The sequence below is a fragment of the Rana temporaria genome, chromosome 9, assembly GCF_905171775.1.
Source record: "Rana temporaria chromosome 9, aRanTem1.1, whole genome shotgun sequence".
Classification (NCBI taxonomy): Eukaryota; Metazoa; Chordata; class Amphibia; order Anura; family Ranidae; genus Rana; species Rana temporaria.
Window position 1 is genome coordinate 135,470,073 of NC_053497.1, and position 20,107 is coordinate 135,490,179.

The 20,107-nt window shown below is 46.9% G+C and overlaps 1 protein-coding gene across 3 annotated transcripts in view; it reads left to right on the forward strand.

The window, feature by feature from the left end:
• The window catches only part of NDOR1 (NADPH dependent diflavin oxidoreductase 1), a 38,975-nt gene extending 19,689 nt beyond the window's left edge, over positions 1-19,286 (forward strand). For all 3 annotated transcript variants that reach the window (XM_040324597.1, XM_040324598.1, XM_040324599.1), the window contains 6 exons: positions 1,367-1,474; positions 2,702-2,816; positions 6,226-6,369; positions 6,453-6,571; positions 8,801-8,895; positions 18,834-19,286. In XM_040324597.1, the coding sequence (XP_040180531.1) occupies positions 1,367-1,474; positions 2,702-2,816; positions 6,226-6,369; positions 6,453-6,571; positions 8,801-8,895; positions 18,834-18,978 (726 nt within the window). In that variant the 3' untranslated portion in view covers positions 18,979-19,286. The remainder of the gene's footprint in view (positions 1-1,366; positions 1,475-2,701; positions 2,817-6,225; positions 6,370-6,452; positions 6,572-8,800; positions 8,896-18,833) is intronic.
• The last annotated feature ends 821 nt before the right edge of the window (positions 19,287-20,107 follow it).

A 20,107-nucleotide genomic window follows, 5' to 3' on the forward strand; every position in this document is an offset into this window, starting at 1 on the left:
CCGTGTCCCCCTCCGTTCTCTTCCGTGTCCCCCTCCGTTCTCTTCCGTGTCCCCCTCCGTTCTCTTCCGTGTCCCCCTCCGTTCTCTTCCGTGTCCCCCTCCGTTCTCTTCCGTGTCCCCCTCCGTTCTCTTCCGTGTCCCCCTCCGTTCTCTTCCGTGTCCCCCCCCCTCTCTTCTCTGTGTCCCCCCCCCTCTCTTCTCTGTGTCCCCCCCCTCTCTTCTCTGTGTCCCCCCCCTCTCTTCTCTGTGTCCCCCCCCTCTCTTCTCTGTGTCCCCCCCCTCTCTTCTCTGTGTCCCCCCCCTCTCTTCTCTGTGTCTCACCCCCTCTCTTCTCTGTGTCTCACCCCCTCTCTTCTCTGTGTCTCACCCCCTCTCTTCTCTGTGTCTCACCCCCTCTCTTCTCTGTGTCTCACCCCCTCTCTTCTCTGTGTCTCACCCCCTCTCTTCTCTGTGTCTCACCCCCTCTCTTCTCTGTGTCCCCCCCCCCTCTCTTCTCTGTGTCCCCCCCCCCTCTCTTCTCTGTGTCCCCCCCCCCTCTCTTCTCTGTGTCCCCCCCCCCTCTCTTCTCTGTGTCCCCCCCCCCCCTCTCTTCTCTGTTTCCCCCCCCCTCTCTTCTCTGTGTCCCCCCCCCTCTCTTCTCTGTGTCCCCCCCCCTCTCTTCTCTGTGTCCCCCCCCCTCTCTTCTCTGTGTCCCCCCCCTCTCTTCTCTGTGTCCCCCCCTCTCTTCTCTGTGTCCCTCCCTCTCTTCTCTGTGTCCCCCCCCTCTCTTCTCTGTGTCCCCCCCCTCTCTTCTCTGTGCCCCCCCCTCTCTTCTCTGTGCCCCCCCCTCTCTTCTCTGTGTTCTCTGTGCTAGTATGCGGTGCTTACTAGCTCATTATGTCTTTTGCCTTGCAGGTGTAAAAAAAAAAAAATTGCATATGCGGGTATACAACAGCTTTAAGACCCCTGATATCTCACCATAGCCCCCCAACAGGGCTAATAAAAAAATAAAAAGAATTGCAATAAATAATAAAAAAACACTGACACTCCCCCCACCCCCTTAAAAAAAAGAAAGCATTGTAAAATGAATTTTTTATATATATATATATACTGACACATGTGCCACTGTCACACGAGATTTAATAAAAGTATTGGTAATCGGTATCGGCGAGTACTTGGGGGGAGAAGTATCAGGACAACCCTACTGTCTGGTTGTGCAGTGGGAAAAATGTGTGTACATCGGTTACTAGCGGCTGTCGATATTTTTTTTTTTGCCCTGATTTTTGAAATATTTGCTGATTTTATTCAACCCAATAACCTAATGATTGAAATAAATCGGTATACTGTATGTAGCAGGTCTGATCTTAATCCTTCTGTGATCTTCCAGGTCCTGGTGGATTTCCCACAAACCACCTGTAACATCCCAGTTGACTACCTCCTGGACCTCATTCCTCGCATTCATCCCAGAGCTTTCTCCATAGCCTCCTCCTTGCAGGTGAGAGCCCCATTCATCTCCTGGTGAGCATTGATGTTGGTGGGTAAGTTGAGATCTTTTGAGAGGGAGAAAGAGATAGACGACACAAGCCTCAATATCCTTCTCCTCTGCAACCCCGCAATCACTAACACTGACTTTGGTGTTCATTCAAGAACTGAAGAGATCTTCTACACGCTATTCAATACTATCTCTTAGTTCTGAATAAACACCAGAGCGCTCAATACTTAGAACTTTGTGTCCGGTCAGGAAAGTAAAGGATCTGAAAATATGACAGACATAGTAACCAATCCTGTTTCCATCCTGAGGTGGCCATCGCTCAGATTTTTTAGTTGATGGATGTGATCAGCTGATTTTAAGCCGCTGAACACAGCTATTCATTAATCGGCATATTTGAGTGGACCCGTCTGCTATAAGTTTTTGTTTGCTGCAGTGACCATGAGCCTATAGCAGAAGGGAATCCAGCCAACATGAGCCTTAGGCCCCTTTCACATTGAGGCGTTTTTCATGCGGTACATCGCTAAAAATAGCGCTGCTATACCGCATGAAAAAACCTGCCCTGTAGTGTTCAATGTGAAAGCCCGAAGGCTTTCACATTGAAGCGGTGCGCTAGCAGGAGCACTCCAAAAGTCCTGCTAGCCGTATCTTTACCGCGGTATAGGAGCGGTGTGTTCACAGAGTGCTACAGCAGGTTTAGGCTAGGTTCACACTAGTGCAGCTACGACTTCATCCGATTTTTAGTGCGATTTTTGTAGTACGCTTTTTTGTGTTTTTTCATGTAGATGCATTTTTTTTGTAGGCGAGGGAGACTATACAAAACGTTGCCAAAAATGCATGTACACACGCTTTACATTCGTTTTGAAGTCTATGGTGCAAAAAATTACACTGCATTTCACCAAAGTAGCACCTGTACCTTCCCCAAAGTCGCATTGCAGTTGAGTTGCATTGATGTGAATAGGCACCATTGAAATCAATGTGTTTTCCATTGTCATACAATTCTTTGCACAACTGAAATCAGGCAAGTTGTGTAAATTATAGGAAGGCTTTTTTTTTGTCAGACTGGTTAGTATTGAGGTAACAAAATAAAAGTGAAAACATAACTTGGATCTGTATTGGAAACCTCTTCTATTGATCATGATTGTAATGCTGTGTGGTATCCAAACATGTGATAGGCATGTTGTGTATGTTCTGATATGCTAGTGATATGTCGTATTGTTCTACTTTGTAAAGGCCCATCCCGACAGATTGCAGATCCTGATGGCTGTAGTCCAGTATAGAACTAAATTACATGAACCTCGTCGAGGCCTGTGCTCAACATGGTTGGCTTCTATCAGTCCCAGCGATGGTAAGTTCACTTCCTGAATGGGAGGAATTTACTTTTCTGTAATGTAGAGTTCAAATTTTGTACTGGGGTTTTTTTTGTTTTTTTTTACAAAAATGACATCCAAAGCTTAGTTATAGAAAAATATTATTTACATTGTGTTAATTCACTCTTCAGAAGACACTATATGATCACTTTTTATACAGATACTACAAAAAGTGTGCCTGTTTGGTGAACTGAATGACCTTTTTGGTGCCAAAAGCTTTGCAGTCATCATTTGTTGGTAACGTTTTTTTTTTTGTTTTTTTGGTGCGTTTCCATTGAAGTCTATGGGGCACAAAATCACACTGCCTTCCACCTGTCACACATGCCGTCCACTGTATAGTTTTGGCACTAAGTCAATGGTCGACTGATCCACCAAGGCTGACTGTGTCCACCAAGGCTGACTGTGTCACTGCAGGCATGTGGAGTTATGCATCAACAACGCTTTTGAGCCAACATGTTGCCAGGGACTTACTATAAAATATATACAGTGGGAAAAATAATTAATCCCCTGCAGATTTTTTACGTTTGCCCAATTACAAAGAAATTAAGGGTCTATAATTATTATCATAGGTGTATTTAAAATTATAGAGACAGAATATCAACCAAAAACCCAGAAAAAACACATGATACAAATATTATATAATGAGTTGCAGTTCAGTGAGTAAAATAAGTATTTGATCCCCCAAGCAAATCATGACTTGGTACTTGGTGGAGAAACCCTTGTTGGCAAGCACAGAGGTAAGACGTTTCTTCTAGTTGGTGACCAGGCTTGCACTCCTCTCAGGAGGGAATTTGGTCCACTCTTCTTTACAGATCTTATCTAAATCCTTCCAGGGGGCTGTAAAGGTTTTTTCTTTTTTTTGTCTTGTTTTTTAAATTACATACCTAGGGTTTTGCACAGAGTGGCCCCGATTTTCTTCTGTGGTCCCCCAGCAGCGCTCCTGGCTCCTCCTCTCTTCGAGTGCCCCCACGGAGAGCCGCTTTCCATGGGGGCACTCGTGTCTCCATTGGGGAGATTTTCCCTCATTTCTGGTCTACTGGGGACAGGTGGCCCCTGAGACAGGAAGTGAGGAGAAATCCACCCAATAAAGATACAAAGGATGTGACCCTTCCACACTGCAGAGTGCAAAATCTGGTGCAGAGTAGAAACCAATCAGCTTACATGTTTTTTTGTCAAAGCTTGAACAAGCTGATTGGCTACCATGCACAGCTGCACCAAATGCAGCATGCTCCAGTTTTAGTAAATCTCCCCCGTTTTTTTTTGTTTTTTTTTAATGACTGGATGTCTTTTGTGTATATAAAAACAAAGTTATAAAATGTTAGGAATTTTCAGCTGTAAGGCCCCTTTCACACGGGGCGGATTAGTATTGATCCGCCCCGTGAACCTCCGTATGCTCAGCGGGGAGAGCTCCGTTGATCCCCTCTGTGCAGGGACCGCCCTGTCTTTTCTCCGCTCTCCCCTTTGGGGGGATCGGATGAACACGGACCGCATGTCCGTGTTCATCCGATCCGATCCGCAGATGGAAGAAAAAATAGGGTTTTCTTCCGTCTGTAGAATCGAAGCATTGCGGAGGCGGACGAGATGGGGTGTCAGCGGATTACCACAACCTCATAGGGACCAATGTGTGTCCCTTTTTCATCCGCTAACAGATGGATGAAAAAGCGGACATATGGTCCGCAGGTGTGAAAGGGGCCTTAAAGCGGAGGTTCACCCTCAAATTGAACTTTCTACCTAACCTGTCTCCAGCCTTAGTAAATAACTGCTGCGTTGTAATTTTTTGTCATATGTTTACACTTACCTGTATTCTTTCTGACTTCCGGGTCTTCTTCCTTGCGGGGAGTGGGCGTGTCGCTCCTTTTCCCCCACGGGGAGCTCTGCGCAATGTTTCCTGGGAGTGAGTGTTGATCCTCCCAGGAGACACGCTGTGCGCGTCATGCCTTCCGAAAATAGACGATGTGAGACTCAGCTGTTTACGGCGCCTGCGCCTGCCCTGTAGAGCTGACTGCGCAGGCGCCGTAAAAAGCATAGTCCCACTTTGTGTATTTTCGGAAGGCGTGACACGCTTTACCAGCACGTCATCTTCGCCTTGTCTTAGGAACGCCTACTCCCCAGGGCAGAGAGAACCCGGAAGCCAGGGGGAAAAAAAAACCCAGCATACTGCAGATGTCAGCAGTATGCTGGATCTAATGGTATATAGATTTTTTAGGGTGAACCCCCGCTTTAAGCAAAATAAACTATATTAGATTTTTTTTCTGCCCCTCCTGAGATCCGCTATATTTTGTGGAATTGCAACAATGGCTGATCACACTAATATGTCTACTTCATTTAAAAGTATAGAGAACTTGGCAGTGTCTAGTGCAAGGATAGAGGCCATGGGGGAGATCAACTTTTCTGGATCTGACCTTCTATGCTTTACAATAATTTGGCTTAATAATTAGTTCTGTGCCCTTGCAGCACTGGGTTCAATAAAGTGTAAACACACCTTCCCCTTTCTTCTCTGTGGCAATGTCAGTGATCGTCTGTTCCCTGATATAGGGAACGACGATCACTGACGTCACACATCCAGCCCCTACAGTTAGAAACACACATGAGGTCACACTTAACCCCCTATTATAGCATAAAGTAAAAAAAAAATCATTTTTTTTTAAATTGACACTATTTTTGTTTATAGCGCAAAAAATAAAAACCGCAGAGGTGATCAAATACCACCAAAAGAAAGCTCTATTTGTGGGGAAAAAAAAGAACGTCAATTTTGTTTGGGAGCCACGTCGCACGACCGCGCAATTGTCAGTTAAAGCGACGCAGTGCCGAATCGCAAAAAGGGGCAAGGTCCTTAACCTGCATATTGGTCTGGGTCTTAACCGGTTAATTACACGCAGCAGTCTCAAATACTCTAGTTTTGTAGCGGATTCTCTGGATGTTTTTAACCTATCTAGCCCAATAAAGAAGAAACCAGTATACATACCTTTTCTGAAGCCGACCCGATCCCACGCTGAGCTGTCAGTTGCGGCTTCTATGTGGAGGCGGGTGCAGAGGACACTGCTGACAATGGAAGCCTCATAGTAATTTTATGGGTGAAGTCACTCCCCATTCATTTCATAGTCGTTGTCTGTGTCCTCTGCAGAGCTTCCGCCGCTAGAGACCGGACCAAAACGGCTTAAAAAAAAGGTATGTATACTGATTTCTTCTTTACAGGGCTAGATAGGTTAGTGTTAGATCGTGAATGTCTGTAGATGTAGACATTTAAGTGTTAGGGTGGACTTGCACTTTAAGGGTCTTCTGTAAATTTTTCTCTCCTCACTACAAAGTACTCCATTTTATTTGTTTTGTGACTGAATCGGCATAAAAAAAACGTATCTTATACAGAGTGCTGTTTCTCTTGCTTAGGAGTAAAGATCCCCCTTTGGGTTAAAAAGGGTAGTTTGAAGTTCCCCAGCGACCCAGACACCCCGTTGATAATGGTGGGGCCTGGAACCGGAGTAGCCCCCTTCCACGCCGCCATTGAAGAAAGCGCAGCTCTTAATAAGACAGGTCTGTGACTGTTCCTTCTGATGAGAGGTACAGCAACACCCTCTACTGGAAAAATTACGTTTTATAATTTGGGTCTCTTGCAGGCAGATGTCTGTTCTTTGGCTGCAGAGGGAAGAACACAGATTTCTATTTTCATGAAGAGTGGGCAGAGCTGGAGAAGAGAGGGATCCTGACGCTATTCACAGCATTCAGTCGTGACCAGGTCAGTGTAGTCCCAATGGACGGGATTAATCAAGTGTAAATGTGTCTGTAATCAATATTTTTTTTTTATAGTAAAAAGCGAGACTACTAATATTACACCATTACAGCTCTTCTGTTTCTACCAGACACCTCCATTTGTCTGCAAAAATTCTCATTGTCAGCTGGAAGTTTTGCTTTAAATATTTTATTTTCTTCTTTTCCTATGTGGTCTGTTGCGATTATACGTCTCTCTTGTTATCACTGGTATGGAACTGCTTAGTGCCCCCCCTTTATTTTGCTGTCCTATTGTGGAGATTTCTCTGCTTTTCCTTTCCTGGTGTGTCTGTGCCCAGGCTTTGGACTTTATTGTCTACACAAGCCCTCATTCAGCTGGGTACCTTTATAGCGGTGTCCCAGGGGTTGCGAGAACAAGCATTCCTGCTTGCGATTTTAAAAGCGTTCCCTTTGGTGATCTTTGAGAATGAATTACTTCGCAGTACATGTAGCAAGTGTTCTTTTACTGTGTGCTATGAATATATAATTCATTTAACCACTTAAGACCCGGACCTTTAGGCAGGTAAAGGACCCGGCCAGTTTTTGCGATTCGGCACTGCGTCGCTTTAACTGACAATTGCGCGGTCGTGCGACGTGGCTCCCAAACAAAATTGGCGTCCTTTTTTTCCCACAAATAGAACTTTCTTTTGGTGGTATTTGATCACCTCTGCGGATTTTATTTTTTGCTCTATAAACAAAAATAGAGCAACAATTTTGAAAAAAAATGCGATATATTTTACTTTTTGCTATAATAAATATCCCCCCAAAAAATATAAAAAAAATGTTTTTCCTCAGTTTAGGCCGATACGTATTCTTCTACATATTTTTGGTAAAAAAAAATCGCTATAAGCGTTTATCGATTGGTTTGTGCAAAATTTATAGCGTTTACAAAATAGGGGATAGTTTTTTTTTTTTTTTTCATGACTGCGACATTATGGTGGACACATCGGACAATTTTGACACATTTTTGGGACCATTGTCATTTTCACAGCAAAAAATGCATTAAAAATGCATTGTTTACTGTGAAAATGACAATTGCAGTTTGGGAGTTAACCACTAGGGGGCGCTGAAGGGGTTAAGTGTGACCTCATCTGTGTTTCTAACTGTAGGGGGGTGTGGCTGTAGGTGTGACGTTATTTATTGTGTTTCCCTATAAAAGGGAACACACGATCAATGACGGTGCCACAGTGAGGAACGGGGAAGCCGTGTTTACACACAGCTCTCCCAGTTTTTCAGCTCCGGGGACCGATCGTGGGACTCCAGCGGCGATTGGGTCACGGAGCTTCGGACCGGGTCGCGGACGTGCGCGACCCACAGCTGGGCACTTAAAGAAGACGTACAGGTACGTGCTTGTGCCCAGCCGTGCCATTCTGCCGACGTATATCTGCAGGAGGCGGTCCTTAAGTGGTTAATGTGCATAATCTGGGCACAGGGGGTAGTTGGCTGTACTTTTTGTACCTGAGGGCAGCCATTTTTGCTTGTTAAAGCGGAGTTCCACCCTAAAGAATAACTTTCTATTAACGGCTTGCCTTTAATGTAAATTTTTTTTTTTTTTTAAATATATATTTTTTTTACTCATTTTCTATGTGGCTGTTATTAGGCAGATTTCGTAATCTGCCTAGTTCCTGGTCCTAGGTGGTTCAACTTCCTGTCTTAAGACGCCATTGCCTCCTGGGAAATGATGACACTTATTTCCCAGGAGTCTCTGGGCATTACTGTGCCTAAAAATCGCCCAGCATGCACCTCTCCCTGAAAACCAGGAAGAAAAAGGAACTGGGCTTCACATGCCCACACATATGATGGATATGGCCACAAAAGGAGCTGGAGGATATAAGGCAAGTGTTTGCAATGATTTTTGGAACGATTGGGGAGCTTTTAATAATATGTTTTAGGGATTATCTAATGTGATTAATTTTAGCTTGCAAAAAAAATTAAAAAATGATGCCCGGTACCCCGCTTTAACTATGCAGGCTCTGCCTCCTGCTTGAGTGCAGGAGAATGGCTGCACTTTATGGCTTCTTTTGATAATGTGTCGCTGATACATTGTAAGGATAGCTGTGAGTGCTCAATACAGTTTTTTCTGCTTTGGTTAGCTTTATTTATTACCACAATTGGAGGGGGATAAAATGTGCTAATCTCTTAACTTTGTCCAATGTCCTGCATTTATGTTACTTGGTTTCCTAATTTATTCACACAGGAGGATAAGATTTACGTTCAGCATCGAATTAAGGAAAATTCAGCGTTTGTTTGGGACCTGATCAATACAAAACATGCCTACTTCTACCTCGCTGGGTGAGAATTTTAAATCTGCAGTTATTGTTAAAAGAAAACATTTCAGTTCTTGTGCTATAAAAAAAAAAAATGAAAATGTTGAGAAAAAAAAACAATATTTTTTTCTTTCTGCTATAAAACATTCCCAAAAAAAATTTTTTTCATCAATTTAGGGCAACTTGTATTCTGCTACATATTTTTGGTGAAAAAATCTCTAATCTCTAAAAAATTCGATGGGGCCTACACAGGATCGGAAATTTCCGACAAAAGTTTGATGTGAGCTTTTGGTCGGAAATTCCGACCGTGTGTAGGGGCCATGGGACTTTTTCTGTCGAAAATTCCAATCGTCTGTATTCAATTTCGACACGCAAAAATCCTACGCATGCTCGGAATCATTGAACTTAATTTTTCTCTGCTCGTCGTAGTGTTGTACGTCACCGCGTTCTTGACGGTCAGAATTTCTGACAACATTTGTGTGACCGTGTGTATATTGTATATTGATTGGTTTGCGCAGTTATAGCGTCTACAAACTATGGGATAGATTTATGGACTTTTTTATTTTTATTGTTTTTACTAATAATGACGGCGATCAGCGATTTTTAGCGGGATTGCGGCGGACAAGTCTGACACTAAGTGGCGCTTTGTGGGGACCAGTGACACCAATACAGTGATCAGTGCTAAAAAAAATGCTCTGTCACTGTATAAATGACACTGGCAGGGAAGGGGTTAATACCAGGGGCGACCAAAGAGTTCAGTGTTTTTCTAGGGAGTGCCTTGTAACTGTGGGGGGGACGGATGCACTGGAGAAAAAAGGGAGATCTTTGTTTCAGCTTAGCTGAAACACAAGATCTCTCTTTTACTCCCTGACAGAACAGAGGCCTGCCTTGTTTACATGCCGTTCTGCCTTCCCTCCGTATGAACAGTGGGTGTCGGCGGCCATTGGCTGATTGGCTCCTGCTGTGTCCAATCACAGTGGGTGAGTGTGCCCCCTAGCACAAAATCACATACAGGTGCGTGGTTTTGCGCAGCTGGGCCCTCTGCCGAAGCATATATTAAAGAAACCCTGTCACCACATTATTTATTTAAAGCGGAGTTCCACCCTATTTTTCAACTTATCAGCATTAGTTTTAACACTGCCCCTTTAAATACATTTGTTTTTTTTTAACTCACGTTTTTATCCCTGAGTGTCTCTTTCCCCCGCCGCGGCGGAATGGCCTCCCCGCCGCATCTAGCGCTGCTATGCCTCCTGGGAGATGTGTGTCTTCAATCCCAGGAGGCTGGGCTGAACATTGCAGCCGTGGTTGAACATCTCGGGGGGAGGGAGGGCAGTGCCGCCCATAGAGTTGGTGTCCTTCCTCTTCTCCCTCTCTAACTCCTCCCCCGTCCTAGCACCGCCCCCATCCTCCCCCCTCCACCACCCGCCCACCTGCCATCTGTCTCCGGTGCACGGAGATACAGATCATCAGACAGACAGCGAATCTCTGTCTGATAGATCTGTATGTGAGAGCACCGAATGTAGTACAGCCCCGCCTCCCTGTACATTGCAACATCGCTCTGCACTGTCTGTTACAATTCTAGTGCAGGGAGGCGGGGCTGTACTATGATCAGTGTACTCAGATACAGACCTATCAGAGATCCGCTCTGTATGCCTGATCATCTGTACCTCCCCCACTCTGCACTGGGCACTGATAATGTTGTCACCGCACCAATGTTGTCACCGCACCAATGTTGTCACCGCACTAATGTTGTCACCGCACTAATGTTGTCACCGCACTAATGTTGTCACCGCACTAATGTTGTCACCGCACCGATGTCACCGCACCGATGGGCACTAATGTTGTCACCGCACCGATGGGCACTAATGTTGTCACCGCACTGATGGGCACTAATGTTGTCACCGCACTGATGGGCACTAATGTCACCGCACTGATGGGCACTAATGTTGTCACCGCACTGATGGGCACTAATGTTGTCACCGCACTGATGGGCACTAATGTTGTCACCGCACTGATGGGCACTAATAATGTTGTCACTGCACTGATGGGCACTAATAATGTTGTCACCGCACTGATGGGCACTAATTTTGTCACCGCACTGATGGGCACTAATTTTGTCACCGCACTGATGGGCACTAATAATGTTGTCACCGCACTGATGGGCACTAATAATGTTGTCACCGCACTGATGGGCACTAATAATGTTGTCACCGCACTGATGGGCACTAATAATGTTGTCACCGCACTGATGGGCACTAATAATGTTGTCACCGCACTGATGGGCACTAATAATGTTGTCACCGCACTGATATAAGGCACTGGTGCCACTGCACAGATAATGAACTGGTGTCACCGCACTAATGGGCACTGATAATGCACTGGTGGGCACTGACATTTGGGTGTGGTTCTGGGGCCGATGCGGGCTGCTGGGGCCGATGCGGGGTGCTGTGCCGGGGATGATGCGGTGGGCAATGTTATGGTGGCAATGTGCTGTGCTGGGGGAAGAAGGAAGCAGGAGGAACTCAGCACAGGGATGGTGGGAACTCCTCATAATGGGCACAGCGGGTGTACAGACCCAGGAACTCAGCACAGGGATGGTGGGAACCCCTCATAATGGGCACAGCGGGTGTACAGATCCGGGAACTCAGCACAGGGATGGTGGGAACCCCTCATAATGGGCACAGCGGGTGTACAGACCTGGGAACTCAGCACAGGGATGGTGGGAACCCCTCATAATGGGGCACAGCGGGGGGTACATACCTGGGAACTCGGCACAGGGATGGTGGGAACCCCTCATAATGGGCACAGCGGGTGTACAGACCCGGGAACTCAGCACAGGGATGGTGGGAACCCCTCATAATGGGCACAGCGGGTGTACAGACCCGGGAACTCAGCACAGGGATGGTGGGAACCCCTCACAATGGGCACAGCGGGTGGTATAGACCCGGGAACTCAGCACAGGGATGGTGGGAACCCCTCATAATGGGCACAGCAGGAGTACAGACCCGGGAACTCAGCACAGGGATGGTGGGAACCCCTCATATTGGGCACAGCGGGGGGTACAGACCTGGGAACTCAGCACAGGGATGGTGGGAACTCCTCATAATGGGGCACAGCGGGGGGTACAGACCTGGGAACTCAGCACAGGGATGGTGGGAACCCCTCATAATGGGGCACAGCGGGGGGTACAGACCTGGGAACTCAGCACAGGGATGGTGGGAACCCCTCATATTGGGCACAGCGGGGGGTACAGACCTGGGAACTCAGCACAGGGATGGTGGGAACTCCTCATAATGGGGCACAGCGGGGGGTACAGACCTGGGAACTCAGCACAGGGATGGTGGGAACCCCTCATAATGGGGCACAGCGGGGGGTACAGACCTGGAAACTCAGCACAGGGATGGGGAGAACCCCTCATAATGGGGCACAGCGGGGGGTACAGACCCGGGAACTCAACACAGGGATGGTGGGAACCCCTCATAATGGGCACAGCGGGGGGTACAGACCCAGGAACTCAGCACAGGGATGGTGGGAACCCCTCATAATGGGCACAGCGGGTGGTATAGACCCGGGAACTCAGCACAGGGATGGTGGGAACCCCTCATATTGGGCACAGCGGGTGTACAGACCTGGGAACTCAGCACAGGGATGGTGGGAACCCCTCATAATGGGGCACAGCGGGGGGTACAGACCTGGGAACTCAGCACAGGGATGGTGGGAACTCCTCATAATGGGGCACAGCGGGGGGTACAGACCTGGGAACTCAGCACAGGGATGGTGGGAACCCCTCATAATGGGGCACAGCGGGGGGTACAGACCTGGGAACTCAGCACAGGGATGGTGGGAACCCCTCATAATGGGGCACAGCGGGGGGTACAGACCCGGGAACTCAACACAGGGATGGTGGGAACCCCTCATAATGGGCACAGCGGGGGGGTACAGACCCAGGAACTCAGCACAGGGATGGTGGGAACCCCTCATAATGGGCACAGCGGGTGTACAGACCCGGGAACTCAGTGCAGGGATGGTGGGAATCCCTCATGAAGGGTTCCCACCATCCCTGTTCTGTGCTGACTTCCTGTGGCTGTACTGCTGCTGTGCCCATTATGAGCTGTGATACATTTGCCTATATGTCTCAGTTTACTGCTCCCTGCTAGCCAGGTTATTGATGTGCTAATGTCCCCTCACTATTTCTAAAGGTTAATTGATCTATTGTGTTGTGTGAAGGAGAGCTGGGTTTAAGTGGCTTGTGTTAATTATTCTGATTGCTTCATTGTGGTAATTATCTCTCTATATGCGGGGTCGAGCGGTATGGTTGATGTATTCAGTACAGCTAGTGCTCAGCGTCATTGATGTCATTGTCTAAAGAAAATGTGTTTCAGCATCGGCCCCGTCGTGTCTACCTACTCTCTATCTGTATGGAAGCCCCAGTGTGAGGGGGGCGGAGATTTGTCATTGTAACAGTTTTGGAAATGACATATAAGCTGTGTGTGTTATAACATTAAAGTCTGTGTTGTTCAAGCAGTAAGCTGGTCTCATGTGTGGCTTTCTGGGCGACTCCAGGGATATCCCTCCTCGTGGAATATTGGGGTGATTTTCGTTATGGGAAGAAGGGAACGTTGACGGGGATATCATACCGATACCGTGACAATTGGTTGGTAGCAGTGGGATTTTTCCCTTCTATTCCCCTTCACACCCGGATTCCAAGCAGACACTGGAAGAACTACTGGAAGTTCGTGGAAGGATTGCTAGCAACAAAACCAAGCGGGTCATCATAGCAGAATCAATGGAGCTAGACCAGGAGGACGGGATTGCAGCAACGCCAGCAGTACAAGAGATGGAGACACCAGTGATTCAGGAGGAGGAATCGCCAGCCAACAAGCTAATGAGAGAGAAGCTAGCGTGGTTCGGCCCGAACCCAACGCCAGATGTGGTACTGAAAGTGATGGACCTGTTAGTAAACGCAGAGCTACAGAAGGATAAACAAATAAGGGACGCAGAACTACAGTTAAAACTGGCAGCAGTCCAACAAGCAGCCGCACCTTCTCCAAACAGTGAGTACAGCACAGCAGACGCAAGGAAGATTCCGTTTAGCGCTTTTAAAGCTTTTGATGAAAAGGACTGTGAGATTGATAACTTCCTGGCGGATTTTGAGCGACAATGTAACCTGCACCGAATAGCTAGAAGAGAGTGGGTTGCAATATTGTCAGGCAAACTGTCAGGCAAAGCTTCTGATGCTTTCCGGACCGTGCCAGATCAGGATATCCATAGCTACGCCCGGGTTAAAGAAGTGCTCCTGGCTCGTTATGCAGTAACCCCAGAGTCCCACCGACAGAAGTTCAGGGACTCACGCAAAACCACGAAAGACTCTTATGCGGAATGGGCATGCCAATTGTCCCGGTCGGCCTCTAACTGGGCTAACAGCAGCCAGGCCACCACCGCAGAGGACATTTTGCAACTAATGCTCCTGGAGCAATTTTACAATCACATCCAGACGGACGTCAAAGATTGGGTGAGAGATCGCAGGCCCATGACTCTACCAGAGGCCGCAAAGTTGGCGGATGAATATGCAGATACTCGCAAGACGAACCAGGTCACACCACAGGAACAACCTCCACCACAAACGGTGCCCTCACACCCACCAACCGCTAGATACCAACCTCCTAACAGACCGGTGACATCTAGCCCTCGCTATCATCGCCAGGAGGGCAACGAACAACGCTGCTTCCGGTGCAAACAGCTGGGTCACTTCAAGCAGAATTGCCCCATGAATGACAACACCAGGTCAAATTGGTCTCAACCTGGGTACCGCCCACCAGCAGCAGCCCATTGTGTAGACTCGGCTTGGGATCCAAAGGAGCTGGGTCAGGAAGAACCATTGGGCACCCCTTACGAAGCCCTCATGGTACAATCTGTTATTACGGACAACAGGGAACACCATTGTCAGCTGGTCATGGGCGACAGCCCTGAGCCGGAGGGGCCCTGGAGGGAGCTGGGCAGAAAGAGGCACCGCCGGCCACCCTTCAAGAAGAAGAGGTCCTGGAAGCCGTATAACAAGCTGACCTGGGAGGAGAAGAAGCGACTGGAGGAGAGGGAGTCGCAGCGGGCGTCCCAGATGCGTGCCGAGATGTTCGCCAAGGGCCCACCGGTGGCCCCTTACACCACCACCCAGTTCCTGATGATGAAGGACCACGTGGAGAGCCTGCAGGACATGAGCAAGCAGGAGCTGATCCGTGAGTACATAGAGCTGGAGGAGTGCATAAGCCGCATGGAGGAGGAGAACAACCACCTGAGGTCACAGCAGCATGAACTGGAGATGGAGCTGGAGAAGCTCCAAGAGGAGAACCGGCGGCTGCGGAGGGAGCAGGGGGTGGCTGACCTTATGGGGCTCTGATTCCCCTTCCCCCCCCCCCCCCCCCGGACTCTGAGCACCAGTGCTACAGCATTTCAACAAATATAACTTTTTCTTTTTATGAATCTCCTGGGATGGTCACTTCAGAGCCATAACCTGCCCCCTCCCATAGCGGGACACCTAGACGGCGGCGCACAGGCCCATTCGCTGTCTTCACACTGACTTCTGGTGACTTTGCAGATCGCACAAAGACTTGGGGACTGACCGGCGGGTGATCTGACGACCCGGTGACATACCTGAGTCTGAAGCAGTTGCCAAGGGAGGTCAGTCATGCCAAACGGAGTTAACCTCTGACTAATAGCTCTGAACCCGTCAACCCTACTGGACCAGGGAAGGTCCAACCGGGTTTGCCGGAGCAGGGAGCAAAAGGGGGGCCATTGTGATACATTTGCCTATATGTCTCAGTTTACTGCTCCCTGCTAGCCAGGTTATTGATGTGCTAATGTCCCCTCACTATTTCTAAAGGTTAATTGATCTATTGTGTTGTGTGAAGGAGAGCTGGGTTTAAGTGGCTTGTGTTAATTATTCTGATTGCTTCATTGTGGTAATTATCTCTCTATATGCGGGGTCGAGCGGTCTGGTTGATGTATTCAGTACAGCTAGTGCTCAGCGTCATTGATGTCATTGTCTAAAGAAAATGTGTTTCAGCATCGGCCCCGTCGTGTCTACCTACTCTCTATCTGTATGGAAGCCCCAGTGTGAGGGGGGCGGAGATTTGTCATTGTAACAGTTTTGGAAATGACATATAAGCTGTGTGTGTTATAACATTAAAGTCTGTGTTGTTCAAGCAGTAAGCTGGTCTCATGTGTGGCTTTCTGGGCGACTCCAGGGATATCCCTCCTCGTGGAATATTGGGGTGATTTTCGTTATGGGAAGAAGGGAACGTTGACGGGGATATCATACCGATACCGTGACATGAGCGTACGAATCCGAATTGAGTTTCGGGCACAAAATACGAAATAACGGGAGGGGAGAGGGGAGGGGAGAGGAGAGGGGAGAGGAGAGGGGAGAGGGGAGAGGAGAGGAGAGGGGAGAGGAGAGGGGAGAGGAGAGGAGAGGGGGGAGAGGAGAGGGGGGAGAGGAGAGGGGAGAGAGGAGAGGGGAGAGAGGAGAGGGGAGAGAGGAGAGGGGAGAGAGGAGAGGGGAGAGAGGAGAGGGGAGAGGAGAGGGGGGAGAGGAGAGGGGAGAGAGGAGAGGGGAGAGAGGAGAGGGGAGAGAGGAGAGGGGAGAGAGGAGAGGGGAGAGAGGAGAGGGAAGAGAGGAGAGGGAAGAGAGGAGAGGGAAGAGAGGAGAGGGAGAGAGGAGAGAGGAGAGAGGAGAGGAGAGGAGAGGAGAGGAGAGGAGAGGTTTGCATAGATAAGGGGCGGTAACTTCCTCTGACACTCCCGTTGCTATTGAAACCTGATCTGAAACCTATTACACTGCTTGTACAGCACTGAGCATGTGCGAGGCTGAAATCCAGGAAGTCATACAGTCTGGCTTCATGATGCCCACACTTAAGATGGCCCCAGTCAATTTCTGTTTTATAAAGTGTCTAAATGCTGTAACAACCTAACAAAACGGACCTTAGTTTACAGACTAACTGTAGTAGAATACATTAAGCTTGTGTATTACAGGGGTTTTCATATTTAAAAAGTTTTTATTTTTAAAATTGTGGCCGGAACTCTGCTTTAAGTGCACAAAATTATTTTCTTAATAATAATGTGCGTCTAACATATTGTATGCATTTTATTTGAATTCAAAGCCTCCCTTGTTGTAGACGTCCAAAACCTCTGAAGCTACTGCTGGATGCTGCCATCTTGGGTGGGATGTCATTTTTTTGGGCAAAACAAGTCTGTCCATGACTGAATCTTGTATATCTAAGCAGCTCCAGTGTTCCTAGTTCTCCCTTCTTAAAGTCCTCATCCCGTTGTATTCTCTCCAATGTAAAATAAGTGTGAGTCCAGCAGATGGGCAGGACTTTGAGGCCCCCTTTACCTGAGACATGTAACAAATTAGACAGTGTTCCATCCAAAACTAAAATGTGGGTTCTGAGCAGATTGATGTCTTATAGAAGTGTATTGTGTTTTTTATTTTTTTACTAGGAAAAAAATATAATAATAAACAAAATGAAAAATATATCGTATTGATTTTATTCATGTCACAAAATGATCCCTAAACAAAAAAACTTTGCTTATAAAAATACCTTGTACTAGCTGGACCATCTCTCATAAATGTACTGTTCTGACTATCAGCGGCATCTTAGATGAGTTGGCAAGTAAATTGCTACAAACCTCAAGTACCTCGATATGACGGATGCATAAACAGTACATCAAATCTCCTAGACTCATAAATAATTATCTCACATTCTTATTTGTTAATAAAATATATAGTTTATGCACAAGCAGTGGTTCGAAGTCCAAGATATATTTTTTCCAAATTTTTATTGTATGCCAGATACTGAACCACTGCGAGTGTATTTGTAATTAAAGTGGACTTCCAGGCTAGAATTAAAACGGAGCTCCACCAAGAGTTTTTTTTTTTTTTTTTTTAAATGCTGCAAAAAATAATATATATTTTTTTATACATACCTGAAGTGCCTGTTGCTAGGCAGATCGTCCTAATCTGCCACTTCCTGATCCGAGGTCCGTCTTCTTTCTTCTGCTCCTCGGTTACCTACTGTGGAATGGGGGAGTGGTGTCTTCTGGGACCTTGTGTGTGTGTGTCCCAGAAAACATCATCCATTCACGTCGCGACCGCACGGCTCACGCATACGCAGTAGGGAATGGGGCGGTGAAGCCGCAAGGCTTCATTTCCTGATTTCCTCACCGAGGATGGCGGCAGGAGAGCCGAGACCTGAGCGTTTGCTCGGCTTCGGGCTGCCGTCATCGCGGGAACCCTGGACAGGTAAGTCTCTTTATTAAAAGTCAGCAGCTACAGTCATAGTAGCTGCTGACTTTTAATTTATTTAATTTTTTTAACCGGACCTCCGCTTTAACTAATAATAAAACTGCTCCCACCCCTTTCTACACCTAAACTAACTACCCTGTAAAAGGAAGATGCTTATACTCATCCATTCTCGGGGCGCTCCAGTCTAGTCACATGATTGGCTCCCAGCGGGCGGCATCAGGGGAGAGGAGGGCCTGCCAACAACGGATGCACCATAGTAAGCCTATGGGTGACATCACCGCCCTGGTATCTGTTGTTGGCGCTTTCTCCTCTTCCCTGATGCTGGGAATATCACGTGACCGGGCAGGAGTGTTTTGAGAATAAGTAAGTATAAGCACCTTAACGCTACAGTGTAGTTAGGATAGAAGTTAGAAGCAGGGTTAGAGCAGTTCTAGGTTTTCAGCTTAGTTCTAGCCTCGAATTCCACTTTAAATAATTTAAGATCATAGTAAATCTTGACTTATTCAAATAGATTTGTTCACAATTGGACAAAAGCAGTATGTTTTTTTTTTTTACTATAATATATATATATATATATATATATATATATATATATATATATATATATATATATATATATATAAAATATAATCTATACTAATCATTATCTATCTCTCTGGTAGAAACGCTAAATCAATGCCAACACAAGTGACTGATGCCCTGAAAGAGGTCTTCCAGAAGGAAGGCACCATGTCCTCCGAGGAGGCTGAACAGTATCTGATCATGTTGGAGAAAAGTGGCCGCTACCAGACAGAGACTTGGTCCTAGAGAACGAACTTCTTCCTGCATCCTCACAAGAGCGCTGAGATCTTTTACCTCATATCAATCCGGAAACACTGGACAGGGAATGGACAATGGAAACTTTTGGTCTCATCTTCAAGTCATCCGCTGCAGGTTCTACATTGTGGCCTTTTAAGTGATAGTTAATTTATTGATAGACACTAATGCCTTGTACACACGGTCAGACTTTTGACTGTGCAAAAGTCCGCGTGAGTCCGTCAGAAAGAAAGAGAACAGGTTCTCTATCTAAGGTCCGTCGGGCTTCAGACAAAAAAAGGTCCAATGGAGGCTACACACAGCCGGACTTCCCAAGAAAAAAAAAGTCTGTCTGACTTTTTTTCTCGGAAAGTCCAGCTGTGTGTACAGTGCAGTAGAGCACAGGTGTCAAACACAAGGCCCACGGACTGAATCCGACCCTTCAGGCCATTTCATGTGGCCCTCGCACCTCTCCTGCAGCTGCAGGAGAGCTCCAGCCCTCCTCTGGTCCTCCTCCAGACCCTTACTTTCTGCTTTCAAGCAATGCATCCAGCTTCTTACCAGCAGCAGCAGCATAAGGAAAAAGGGGGGTGCACTGTGATGTAAGGGAGAGTGGGAGGACTCAACTTCTAATGGTGGAGTGTAGGAGTGCAACGGATCAAAAAACTCATGGATCAGAGTCACAGATCGGATCAAAAAAAGACAAATCTTGTTACACCCACCAGAGTTTTAGATTTCACAGTTCTTTTCAACACAACATGGAGCTTATGTGCTTAAATACAGTATTTGTAAATCTGACGGACTGTTTGCATGTTAAATTTAAAAAGCAGCAGCAAACCTGCTGACCTTACATGCTTGCTAATGTGAAAGAACACCTCTGATTTTCACATTTCACTAAATGTGAAATGTGAAAATCAGAGGTGTTCTGTCACATTAGCAAGCATGTAAGGTTTGCTGCTGCTTTTAAAATTTAACATGTAAACAGTCCCTTGGATTTCCAAAATGAAGCAAAAATTAGATAACAGTCTCAGGTTTGCTCCGTAAAGTCAAGGCAGCAACAGAAGTTCCAACATTTCTGCACTGCATTTTAGCACTGATGTATTCCTTTAAGCCAAGGCCAATTACTGCACTGCAAATTTAA